We start from the raw sequence: 12,830 nt of genomic DNA, 5'->3' as shown, positions 1-12,830 counted from the left end.
TGGTCATTAGGTATATAGAGCAGTGGCTATTCAGAGGTAAAAGCTCTGGTCATTAGGTATATAGAGCAGTGGCTCTTCAGAGGTAAAAGCTCTGGTTCTTAGGTATATAGAGCAGTGGCTCTTCAGAGGTAAAAGCTCTGGTTATTGGTAGAGATGTCCAGGTAGCTATGTCCAGGTAGAGATGTCCAGGTAGAGGTACATTTGGTAGAGCTGGTGAAAGCTCTGGTTCACTTCATTGTGTTTGTGTTCTTTAGTTTTCTGTACATTTCTGTATTAACCCTTTGTATATGTGTTTCCCTTGTGTCACCCAGCCTATGGTGATTGTTTTTCTTGTTTATTAATCTTTTGTTTTGCACACAGGGACATTGAGGACAGGAAGATACCCTGGGTCTACATTTTGCATCACGTAGGTGACCTACTGTTAAAGACACCAGCCTTAGAAGTGAGCACCACCACCTGTACTTTTGGGCGTCCGCGCCTGTAGGGGAGGGGGGGGGGGGGGGGGTTGGTGGGCTTTAATTTGCTTTTGATATTTCATTTGGTGCTCACTGGTAAGTCCTCCTTGCTCTCTGTGTTGCTGATTTGTGTTTTGTAAAATAAATATGATTATTTTGCAAATTGTCTTCTGAGTTGTGTGTCACTGCACCCTCACCTACCCTGTCTGTGGCCTTGTGTTGCGTCTCCCTACGGGGGTGCGTAACAACAATATATATTGATACTTGACAACCTTTGGCCTGGTTCAAATTATTTTATTTAGCTGTTTTTTATCAAGGCTGGTGGATATGGTTGAGCATGTCACAAAATGATTATTTATTTGTAATGTCTGTGTTGATTGTGCCGACCGAATGTCAATGATTCTTTTGACCATCCATTTTGCAGACTTTTTTTTTATTATCTTTTTCCCCCTCCTTTTTCCGATTTTTCTCCCATCCCACTGTTAGTCGTTATGCCAATTCCCAACCCCCTTCCTGGTTGTTGCACACTTTCCCCTACTGTTGGTCTGAGAGGCCGGAGACTGTCACATACTTTCCTCCGACGCATGTGCAGCCAGCCGGCAGCCAGCCTGGCCGCGCAGATTCTCACTGGGAGAGTAACGTGTGGGAGGCCGCACTACCTCTCTCCAGATCCTACCCTCGCTGAGCAGGCGCCCCGACCAAACTGTAGGGGTCGCTGTCCACAACGCCCAGGACCCACCCGCCAGCTTTCCCCACCCCCTAACACTGCCATTGTATTAGTGTGAACGGCCAGCCAAGCTGGTGACAACGCCGGGAGCTGGGCTCGAACCCAGCATCTCCGGCGTTGGTGACGAACGCAATCTCCGCTACGCCACCTGACCGCCCCATTTTGCAGACTTCACAGAGAGCAGCAGATATTCAGAGGACCGTCCACCAAACTACAGTACGAGCAGCAAGCCAGCAAAGTGAACCTCCACAACAGAATGATGTTCTTTTAGCATTCAACTTAAAGGAACACGCTAAGTTTTGGGGAAATTAGCTTATTTGCCATCTACCCTGGGCCCCGTTCCCCGTACCTGGCTAACTGAGTTAGCCGGATAATTTCCAGTATAGCCTGACTTAAGCCGGACCTTTCTGTTCCCCGACGCTCTATTGTCCAAATCACCATGACAACAGATCAAAAAGTTTGAGCCTGGTCGAGAGCAGGCTTAAGTTCAGTTAGCTGGATGAACCATGGCCACGCCCCCGCAAAGAAATGACAGCTCGCTTCCTGAAATGATTCTCACAGTCTAGGATCTGCATTATACCATTCTGAATTACGTTTTTGTGCTTCATTCTTCCAGAGGGGGCTTTTGAAATGTAAAATAGACCCAAAATGCTGATACTAAATTCACGTTGTCCTAAATAATGCACGTTATATATACCGTGGCGCTCGCTAGGTGCGATGTACACATTATGTGGTTATTTTAACAACGCGCAGCATTGCAAATGTGAATCCTGCAGGGATATTTTTAATGATTGAAACCTATCGCTCGTTTGGCTCTGATTCCTTTCATATTCTCCGCTGTGGGAGCGCCTGAATTGTGTTTCATTCAAGCATATAATTGAAGTGTATATGCGTGGATTGTGGTTTTTGTGGATTATGAATTACGAGGAATCTGAGGATTGTTGAATTGTATCATCACTCACACGTTATTGTGATATTGTAACTGGGATTAATGCATTTGAGAATAAAGAGATAAAACTTCATTCAAAAGAAAAATATTCTAAACACGGGTCTCTTGTCCATTGATGGTCTTGGATACACAATGGATATATCCTGTCTGGCACAGTGGTCCAACGGCAGTGTTCACTCCTCCTGGCAAGCCGGTGACCCGGGTTCGAGACCCCGCGTTTCCAATATGATTTTTTTGGAATATAATATTAATGATTATACGCAAAAGTAGCCTAGTTTTAAGTTAAAATATTATAAATCTACATGCATTGAGGATGTCATTCTTTATATAGCTCTCAACGTGCACCAAATTGAAGTATTTACATTTCAAAAAGAAAGCTAGAAGAAGTGGGATTCGAACGCGGGTTGTCCGTGTGAAAGACAAAATGCTCGACCATCAGACCACGGTGGCAGACAAATGAAACATCAACCATACATCCATCAATGGATAAGAGAGCCGTATCCTTATTCTGAAACTGTTGAACTAATTATTTTCGCTAGCAAGATCTCATTTGATTATCCATTCCATGAACCTACTGCCAGCAGGGCACGTTTAAAGAAATATAATCTGATTGATTGATTGGGGTAATGAGGGACTTAAAATTTGCCTATAGATTATGCATTTAACTTGTCGGCGAGGCTATTGAGCCGTACTGCAATCTGTTAATAAAGTTTTAAATCAATCAATCAATCAATGCCGTTAGAAAATCAGGATCTCTGCTCTCGACACTTGCTGCCTTCTCGGCTGAGGCGGGCGCGCGCACTGATCCTGAGTATCAAGTCTGGTTCGAGTTAACGAGACTGAATCCACCTTCGAGGAACAGGAAAATCCCGGCTTCAAACATCGGGTTAATTGAATCTGGATAATGGGACTCTTGATCGATTTAGTTGAACCAGGTACGGGGAATAGGGCCCTGGAGTTGCACAAGCAGATACATACCTTTTTCTTCTTTGCACATGCATTAGGCTTAGGGAACAGCCGCACCGTTAGCCTAGCGTCATTCACTGGAAATAAGTGTGCCAATGTAGCCTAGTTCCCAACAGTCACGAAATACACTCCAAATACAACTCCAAAACTTTCCTGTAAACATGTTGTGACCTGTGTATTTACCACGTGGAGAAATATATATATATATATTTTTTTGACATTTTCGTTTTCTAAGCAGATATATACTATTTTCCCGAACCACTGCTGCCTGGGCGCAGTGATTTCATCACTGTATATATCTGCTTAGAAAACGAAAATGTCAACAAAAAATAAATATATTTCTCCACGTGGTAAATACACAGGTCACAACATGTTTACAGGAACGTTTGAGTGTATTTTGTGACTGTTGGGAACTAGGCTACACTGGCACACCTACTTCCAGTGAATGACGCTAAGCTAGGCTAACGGTGCGGCTGTTCCCTAAGCCTAATGCATACACAGAGAAGAAAAGGGTATGTATCTGCTTGTCTAACTCCAGGGTAGATGGCAAATAAGCTAATTTCTCAAAGTTGGCGTGTTCCTTTAAAGCGATAATATGCAATTGTGGCCACAAGTGGTGTTTTCAATACATATCCCATGAGCTTTGTTACTGTTGCATCTGTGTGCTTCCTTTTTTGCTTGCAGACTTAAAGGAACATGCTGGGCGCCCAAGTGGCGAACCATGTAACGCGCTGCGTCGTGAAGCGGCCGACCCGGCGTCCTTTGCCGAATGTCTTCCCCCCGCTTTGTCTCCCGTTCTTCCTCTCTCTGTCTCTCTACCGGACTGCCCGGTAGTAAAAACAATTAAAATCTACAAAAAACATAATAGTAATAATAATAATAATAAAAAAAAAAAAAAGGAACATGCTATTATGGGAATCTATCTGGCTGCGAGCTGGCTAAGATGGGCTTTATTTAAGCATTACATCACACGCAGGAGTGGTTTGTGACCAATAAACCATGCCTAGGGGTGGTCGTTAGGCCCGAGGCGCAGCCGAGGGTCGTTAGACCCCCCTAGGCATGGTTTATTGGTCACAAATCACGACTGCACGTGGTGTAAAGCTTTTATACAACTGCCAGATTCATCCAACCTTATTTCTATACAATAAACACACATTAATCGAAGATTTATTGAAAAAACCATCCGCCAGAAAAAGTAGTTCCCACAACTACAAAAAAGACAAGTTGCCTCCATGTGGAAGCAGCTTGAAGTGCATCCAACCAAACTAACACATCCAACTGTGTATTATTGGAATGATTGAGAGAAGTTGCCTCATGTGGAAGCAGCTTGAAGTGCATCCAACCAACTAACACATCCAACTGTGTATTATTGGAATGATTGATTGAAAATTTTATTACCAGATGCAGAATGGGTACAATACAGTACGGCTCAATACACACAATTGTTAAGGGAATGCAGACCTACTTTCCATAGAACTTAATTCTTAGATGCTTCTATATAAAGTAGGTAAAACAAATTAAAACGTTTTCTTTGCCCTATAGGAAAAAAACGTTTTCTTCGCCCTATTTTTTTATTTATTTCTTTTAGCCTAAACTTAACCAGTTGGAAACCAGGGGTACAGTAATAAAATTAGCAATCAACCAATCAATCAATTCAATAGACCATGCTCACTTAAAACAGCGCTGCTTCTCTCTCAGTCTGACTCCCCCGCTGTTGCAGACAGGAGTGTGTGCGTGTGTGTGTGTGTGTGTGTGTGTGTGTGTGTGTGTGTGTGTCACTGTGTGTGTGTGTGTGTGTGTGTGTGTGTGTGTATGTGTGTGTGTGTGTTTGTGGGTACGCCAGCGTCGGACAGTGTGAGAGAGAACGCTGCAGTCAGTAGAAAGTAGGAAGGAAGAAATTTAAATCAATCAATTAATCTATCAATCAAACCGCGATTTTTCTTTTGTTCTAGATTGCCTCAAGACCCATCAATTACATCATCCAACATTGTTTAAAGGACTAACACATTCCCCTTGACAGAATCGCTTCATATTTAGTCGTTATGGTGCTTTCAACATAACCATTTGTTGTCCGCGATCTTGTTTTCTCCCGGAGTGAGCCGGGGAGGGTTATGTGATTCGGTTGTGGGCGGGTCCTGAGCCCAGGACCGTGGATTGTTGCCAATAAAGACGTGTGAATGGCCAATCAGAATCGAGAAATTTGCATGCCGTTGTATAATACTCTAGAACGTGGTTTGAAGTTTGAGGGAAAACCTTTGGTTTGGGAGGTACGGCGGGAATTTTGCTTTGTTTCTGCTTTGTTTTCCAACAAATGTTCTATTTTAAAATTCCATACTTTTTCCAGACTATAATTTCTTGATAAAATGTTACGATCATGGTCAGTTTTCAATGCTGATGGTGTCCAGGCAATGGGCCTCTGAACTATGCCCTATCGCTCTAGCTGAAGATTAGGCTATTCTTTACAACAATGTAAGAGGGTCCATGTGTGTAAATTTGGGAATCATCACAAATGTAAACAAACCTTATACAGCCTCAAGTCAAAACATCACAAATATAAAAAAAAATTTATTAAACAAATATAAACAAACCGTATACAGCCTCAAGTCAAAACATCACAAATATAAACAAACCTTATTAAACAAATATAAACAAACCTTACATTCATCCGTCACATATACTGTATCAACAGTTCATAAATAGTTTAAATGCGAAATCTATTCTGATATGAACAAAGCCAGTAAGGTTTTAGTTCACCAGTTACTTACTTACTTATCCCCATTACGCCGGCTGGCGCATAGGGCAGCAACGTTCACCATTAGGTGTGGTTATCTGTCTCTCTCCAACTCACCCGTTTAGCCTGGGCCTGCACCCCTCCCTCCACCAGCTGTCCAGAGGCCGTGTCCAGACCCAGCTGACCAGAGATGTACATGGTCCTATCCACCAACACCGCCTGGCTGGGGACCACACACACACACACACACACATTGAATGCTTTATTTGAATCTACCAATTAAATTAAACACTTACTTGTATCACAATACTTGTGATAACTAATTACCTATTTTTAAGTGATGACTAGCCAAAATGTCCTTGTTCAGCTCATCTCAAAACGTTTTGGAGATCAGGCTTTCTCACAAGCTGCACCCCGACTCTGGAACACCCTCCCTCAGACCATCAGAGACTCTCCCTCACTCTCCACCTTTAAATCCTGACTCAAAACCAACCTGTTCTCCCAAGCTTTCAACCTTCCCTCCTTCAACCTACCACCTCCTTTTCCCCTTCCCTACCTTCTCTCCATCTCCTGCCCCCCTCCCCTCAGTTTTCCTTACTTACTTCCCTGATTGTCGCCCCTACTGGCTTCTGTATTTGTCATTTGTTACTCGTGGTTTTATGTTCTTGTGTATTCATACTGCTCCCCATTTCCCTGTGGTTCTATGTTTCTCTGTTCTTTGTTTTGCCTATTGTCAGTGGCTTTGGGTCATTGAAAAGCGCTATACAAATAAAATGAATTATTATTATTATCTTTCTATATCTTTGTGAGAAAATGTGGTACTTACAAGGATAGAACACACACACACAGAGTGAATAAAAGCTCTCACACAAGACTATATCTATATACTGGCCCTACTTTCCCAGAGGAAGACGATTAGGTGATTTGTTGGTCACCACTAAAGATTAGCAGAGCGTATGGAGAGACAATACTGCATGTTATCAGTACCGGCCACTTTCACTGGCAAATCCTCCCTCCTCAGAGTCTTCCCCATGTGGCTTTCATTTGAGTAGACACTACTCCACAGTCTTCATTTTGCTCCAGTCCAGGGTAGCGCAGCGGACTAAGCGTCCGTCTACCACCGCAGAGACAGTGAGATCGAATCCAGCTGCGGTACCGCCGGCTTGGTCGGCCGTCCATACTGACACAATTGGCAGTGTCAGCGGGTGGAAAGCCGGTGGGGTGGGTCCTGGTCGTTGTAAACAGCGACTCCTACAGTTCGGTCAGGGAGCCTGCACAGCGAGGGAAGGATCTGGGGAAGGTAGTGTGATCCTTCCACACGTTACACTCCCCCAGTGAGAGTCCGCGCTGCCACGTGAAAAGAAGCTGTGGGCTGGCTACACATGTCTCGGAGGAAGCATGTGATAGTCTCTGCCCTCCCAGACAGACGGTAGGGGGTAGAGTGCGCAACAACCAGGAAGGGGATTGGGAATTGGCATAACGACTAAGATTGGGATGGGAGAAAAACAGAAAAAGGAGGGGGAAAAAGATAATACAAAAAAATAAAAAGTACGCCGGGTCCAGGAATCGAACCCGGGTCGGCCGCTTCGCGACGCATCGCCGCGTTACATGGGTCGCCACTTGGGTGCCCAAATCCAAAACTTTTAAAGACCTGGTAGTGTATCCCCAGAGCTGGCCAAGTTTTAAGAATTCACATTAGGTTCTTCTTGTGCCCCGGGACAGTTCAGTCAGTATTTGTTACTAAACAAATATTTTACATCCCCGTTACATCACCGTCACCGATTGGAGGATTCTCTCTGATCTGTTCTAGTTTCAGGGGAGAATGGTGCGTGTTCACAAATACTGATTGGACTGTCCTTGGGTAGGCCTATAGGAATGTCATTTGTTCATTCTTAAAATGGGTGACATCACCCTTTTAGTATAGGGGCTAAAATAGTATCTCATAAAGTAAGGCTTAATGTCACCCTTGTTTCTATGGGAATTGTGACAAGGCGTGGTTATATTTCGTTACTGGCTGCGCGTCTTGCTTCGCCCTTTTGGACTAGCTCGTAGTACCTATTGTACACATTGAAAGTATTATACCTTACATCTATCCAGCCACGCCCACTTCCGGCTACGTATATAACAGCGTGGCGTGGCTGTGCTCCCCCTCCCTCGTTCTTTCATTCGAACGTTTTTGCTCAGAAGCATCCTGCAGTTTGAGAGTTAGAGATAGTTATTAGTGGCAGGCCTGACATGCTGTGCCCGGGCTTCCCACCCATGGATGAGTCACCAGGGGCCAGGTGGTGTCCCGCATCAAGGGCCTGACGCGCTCCCACCTGCCTTTTACGCAGGTGGAGGGTCGGGTCCAGGGTTTGAGGACTGGCGTGCCACGGCTGGATAAGCCGCTGGCAGCAGTCCTCTGCCCTGAGATGATGTGGCACCCGAAGCAGAAACCGATGCCGAAGGGAAAATCGGCTCGGCAGTAGGCGGAATAGGCCGACAAGGCGTACATCGCCGCCACACAGAACCTGGCCGCCGCAACCAATATCGCCCAGCTGTCGTCTTTTTAGTCGAAGCTGGTGACGAGTGGGGAGACGCTGGGTCCGGATCACTGTGAGCTCCTCGCCCAGGCCTTGGGGGCTACCTCACACAGCTGCAGGGCATAGCCTCAGGGAAGCTCATGGCACTAACCACCCTGATCCACAGACACCTGTGGTTAGAGCAGTCTTCTCTGGAGGACCGGATGAGGCTGCTTCTCCTCCTGGCCCCCCTCTCCGAGGACGGCTTGTTCGGCTCGTCCATCGAGGAGGTGTCGGTGGCCTGCAGGGAGATGGAGTTGGGTTTCAAGCGATAAAAAGGCATATGCATTGCGTATGTTTTTCACTTATAACAACACGCAGCTGACACTGCTCCTCGAGGTTCCAGATTCACCTCGTATGTTTGTTTTCATGAGGTTGTCTGAGGGGTAAAATATAAACCCTTATTATGGGGTATATTATATTAATTATGTCAAGACAAAGACCTGACAAGGGTGTGTGTAACAGGCGAGAGCCTTGCCAGGTGTGCTCGTCATTAAGAGGGAATCCCCGTACGCGTCGACGTGATGACGTATGTACATGGGGTCCCGCCCTGTCAAGATAATCTGACGTCTTCTCTAGTGTCAGAGCAGATATGAACATATCTGGGGGGGGGGGGTTCCCCATATCCGCCAACTCAAAAGAGTGGGATTATGTGTGGGTCCCGCCCAGCCCCGGGTTAGCCTATCAGGGTGGTTACGTGCGCACTCCCCTTTTTACGAGGTCCGAAACAAAGGGCAGTGGGGGTGCCCGTAATAAAGATGATGTGGTAAATATCATCACAGGGTCCCAGTTTTAAATTAATCTGAGAGGAGGTTATACTGGTATTTGTCAAGCTGCTCAGCTAAGGGTCCCAGCGTATGCTGTCAAATGGACCTAGCTCTGTGGGGTGAACTAACGTCGTCCCCTCTCAAAGAGGTGGATATAACGACAGGTGTTTTTCTCCCATGTTCTGTATGGAAATCCTGTGTCAAGGGCCCCTACAGGGGACCGGGTCTCTCCTATCCCCAGATAGGGGAGAAACGATGAGTTAGGGCTTATTTTACCAATACGCCCAATGCCGTTCACAGGTTTTACGAACCTGGCTCTGTTATCAGAGGCCGCAGCTACGACAAACTACCCAAACTACGACAAGCTACCCTTTTTGTTGGCAAAGCAGGTCAGTTACAGTCTCGATGAATGGGTCGTAATGTGAGGGTTGATCGCCTGTTTTCTGATACCCAAGTAGGGACTAGTTAGCCTGCTCTGCCTCCCTACAGTTAACGTATTGGGAATGGGAAGTCGTGCATCTGGTCTCGGGTGTTACGACACTGTCCACGTCCTGGTCTGGTCGAACAGCATAACAGTGTTTATGTGGTCAGACAGGAGGGAGTACGTCTCCACCAGGCGGCAGTCGAGCTCTGCTCTTGCTAAGGAATCTGCCAGCCTGAGGGCCCTATGCATTTACGGGAGAAAATAACGCGGCAGATCGCACGTCACAGGGGGGTTCCCCACCCAGCGCAGCGGCCACCGTGGAGCTGCTTTTGAGCAGTCAGTCCCGCTAGCGCCCCCTGTGGTTTACGGTTAAACGTTTTCCCTATTTTCATTCACTGACGATATGTCTTGAAACGCACGGGGGACCTCGGGCTACCAGTCAACAGTTTGTTAGAATGTAAAGCACGGTGGCCCTGACAAAGGGGAGGTTGTGTCACAAACAACGCCTGTGGAGGACACGTATGCCGCAGCTTTGTGGTCCTCGCCAGGTCCCTTGGTCTGGTTCTATCTCATGGACCTGCCTGTCTCTCATGCGGTCCATGGGGCTGGAACCTCCTCTGCATCCCGTCGCTAGGTAACGGGCGGGATGCATGATGAGGTAGACGAATTCCAATCTGGCTTCAGAACATCCCACTCCACTGACACATGCCTTCTCTATTTGAACGACCACATCAAACAAGAGGTGGACGCGGGCAAATACTGCGGCATGGTCATGCTGGACCTACAAAAGGCCTTCGACACTGTCAATCACTCCATTGTGATTGACAAGCTAAAAGCAATTGGTTTTGATAGTCTATCAGTGAGCTGGATGCAATCCTACCTTGAGGGGAGAGAACAGATGGTAGAGTAGAGGTAAACGGTACCCTACCCCCCCCCCCCCCCCCCTCACAGTGAGCTGTGGTGTTCCACAAGGAAGCATACTAGGACCGCTACTGTTCCTAATTTATGCAAATGATATGTCGTCAGCTTGTGACTGCAACTTGTTCTTGTTTGCGGACGACTCAGCCCTGCTGGTCTCTGACAAGAACAAGTTACAGGTTGAAAAAACCCTCAGCTCAGAACTCGGCAGAATCTGCACCTGGCTCGCTGATAACAAACTATCATTACACCTGGGTAAAATAGAGTCCATTCTCTTCGGATCAAATAACAAACTCAGCAAGACCGACGGCTTCTCAGTTACAGTGGGTGACAATATTGTCACAAGGAAAGATGAAATTACATACCTAGGTTCCATCCTAGAGGCAAATCTTTCCTGTGACAAAATGGCATCCAATGTAATCAAAAAAGTCAACCAACGAACTAGATTCTTGTACCGGATCTCCTCTCTGGTAAACAAGAATACCCTAAAGACTCTGGCAGGAGCACTCATTCAAGGGTACTACGACTATGCTTGCACCTCATGGTACCAAAGCACCTCAAAGGCGCTAAAAACAAGATTACAAACATCACAAAACAAACTGGTCAGACTACTGCTTGACCTTACTCCTAGAACCCACCTCACCCCTGCCCACTTTGACTACCTAGGATGGCTTAGAGTAGACGACAGAGTACAGCAACTTGCAATGGGCCTGGTCTACAAGATACACTACACGACTAAGGTACCCATGTACATGTCAAAATACTTCCCAAAGGTCAGTGAATACCACGACCACAACACCAGAGGGAGCTCCACAAATCATGTTAAACCCAGATTCGGCTCAAACAAGGGACTAAACACGTTTCGCCATTATGCCACATCAATGTGGAACGCCCTACCCAAAGCTGTAAAGGAATGTGAATCCCTACCCACTTTCAAAACCACTCTCAAAGAGCACCTACGGGAGACTGCAATTCGAAACTGGCCCCTGTAAATGTACAGTAATAGTCCTAACCCAATAATACACAAGACCCTCTTCTTGGGACCCAAGTAAGGTTTCGTCGATATTCCAATGTACAGTTTTGCTTGTACAGTTGTACAGTTTCCCCCACCCCGCCTACCCAACCCCCCCACCCCACCACCTCCAATGTACAGCCCCCCCCCCACCCCACCTACCCAACCTCCTCCAATGTACAGTTTCTATGTCAAATGTATATACTCTCTTTTTTAGACTATTTTTGTATCACAAACAGTACTGTATTTGTAAATCTGGTATGTCATAAATGCATAGATGTAGCAGTACTGTCTATCTGTATGTCGTGTATGTCATATATGTCCTGATGAATTGAAAATGGGGGACCCTGATGTAAACAAGACGAAAGTCTTTCTCTGGTCTGCATCCCCTTAACAATTGTGTGTATTGAGCTGTACTGTATATTGTACCCAATCTGCAATCTGTTAATACAATTTTCAATCAATCAATCAATCCTCTGTAGTTATTGTGGTAGTCATGGTACCGCGATAACTCCACCTCCAGTGCGCCCATTGGTCCGAGAGAGGCGACACCCCTTGTAGTGTAAACAGACTATGAATGGACGAAGGAAAGTGCGTGCCGACTCTGCCGAGAATAACTTTGTAAAGAAGGTTTTTAATAGCCTTTTATCCATTAAACTCAAGAATACGCTTACGTTTAGAATACGCGTAGGTTTCAGGCCACAACAATCGTCGAAGAAGCATATTGGCTGTTTCGTTAGACAGCGAGATTATGTAAAAAGTTGACAAAATAGCCTCGATTATTCACATGGCAAAATATTCCTACCTGTAAACCCCTTGTCTGATGGGGGCTTTTGGTGTGTATGGAATTTGACGACGAATAGCTGCCATTGCGTCTATAGCCTGCCCTGTACGGTCTTTCAGAATGAACTTGAACCGATGTCCAAGGAAACCTTTGAGTCTTTAAACAGTTCAACAGATTTACGGGTTCATGCAGGACAGGGCATTGATTTTACACCACGACCCGCCCATAATCAAACATTTGCTAGACCCAGTCATCCCCCATGCATTCATATATAATAAACCTACCTACCTACTGTAATAATCTTATTTCAAAAGTTATCTATGCTCAACATTCAACTCCACGTGTCGCTATAAATAGAATACTATGAAACTGTACTTGTTTAACATTCTCACCTGTACGGTCCAATTGCAGCCGGGGCTGAATCGGTGTTGATTATCTTTCTGTTAAGTGTAGACATGTTTCCAAATAACTATCTTCAGATCTGAACGGCAGACTGGGAATCAAAAGGAACAAGACTTCTTGAGCAGCAGCCCTGA

The 12,830-nt window shown here is 45.7% G+C and overlaps 1 protein-coding gene across 2 annotated transcripts in view; it reads right to left on the bottom strand.

Moving 5' to 3' along the window:
* rida (reactive intermediate imine deaminase A) overlaps positions 1 to 12,830 on the bottom strand; it is a 27,769-nt gene extending 14,939 nt beyond the window's left edge. The window contains exons 1-2 of one of the 2 annotated variants that reach the window (XM_084312361.1): positions 12,687 to 12,830; positions 5,946 to 6,051 (exon numbers count right to left, since the gene is read on the bottom strand). In XM_084312361.1, the coding sequence (XP_084168487.1) occupies positions 5,946 to 6,051; positions 12,687 to 12,751 (171 nt within the window). In that variant the 5' untranslated portion in view covers positions 12,752 to 12,830. Of the gene's footprint in view, positions 1 to 5,945; positions 6,052 to 12,315; positions 12,437 to 12,686 lie in introns of those variants that run through there. The other variant, XM_084312362.1, reaches the window with a different exon arrangement.

The sequence above is a fragment of the Notolepis coatsorum genome (genome assembly GCF_963971535.1).
Source record: "Notolepis coatsorum genome assembly, chromosome: 4".
NCBI lineage: Eukaryota > Metazoa > Chordata > Actinopteri > Aulopiformes > Paralepididae > Notolepis > Notolepis coatsorum.
Note: the sequence above shows the minus strand (reverse complement) of the source record. Positions and strands in the feature narration are given on the sequence as shown.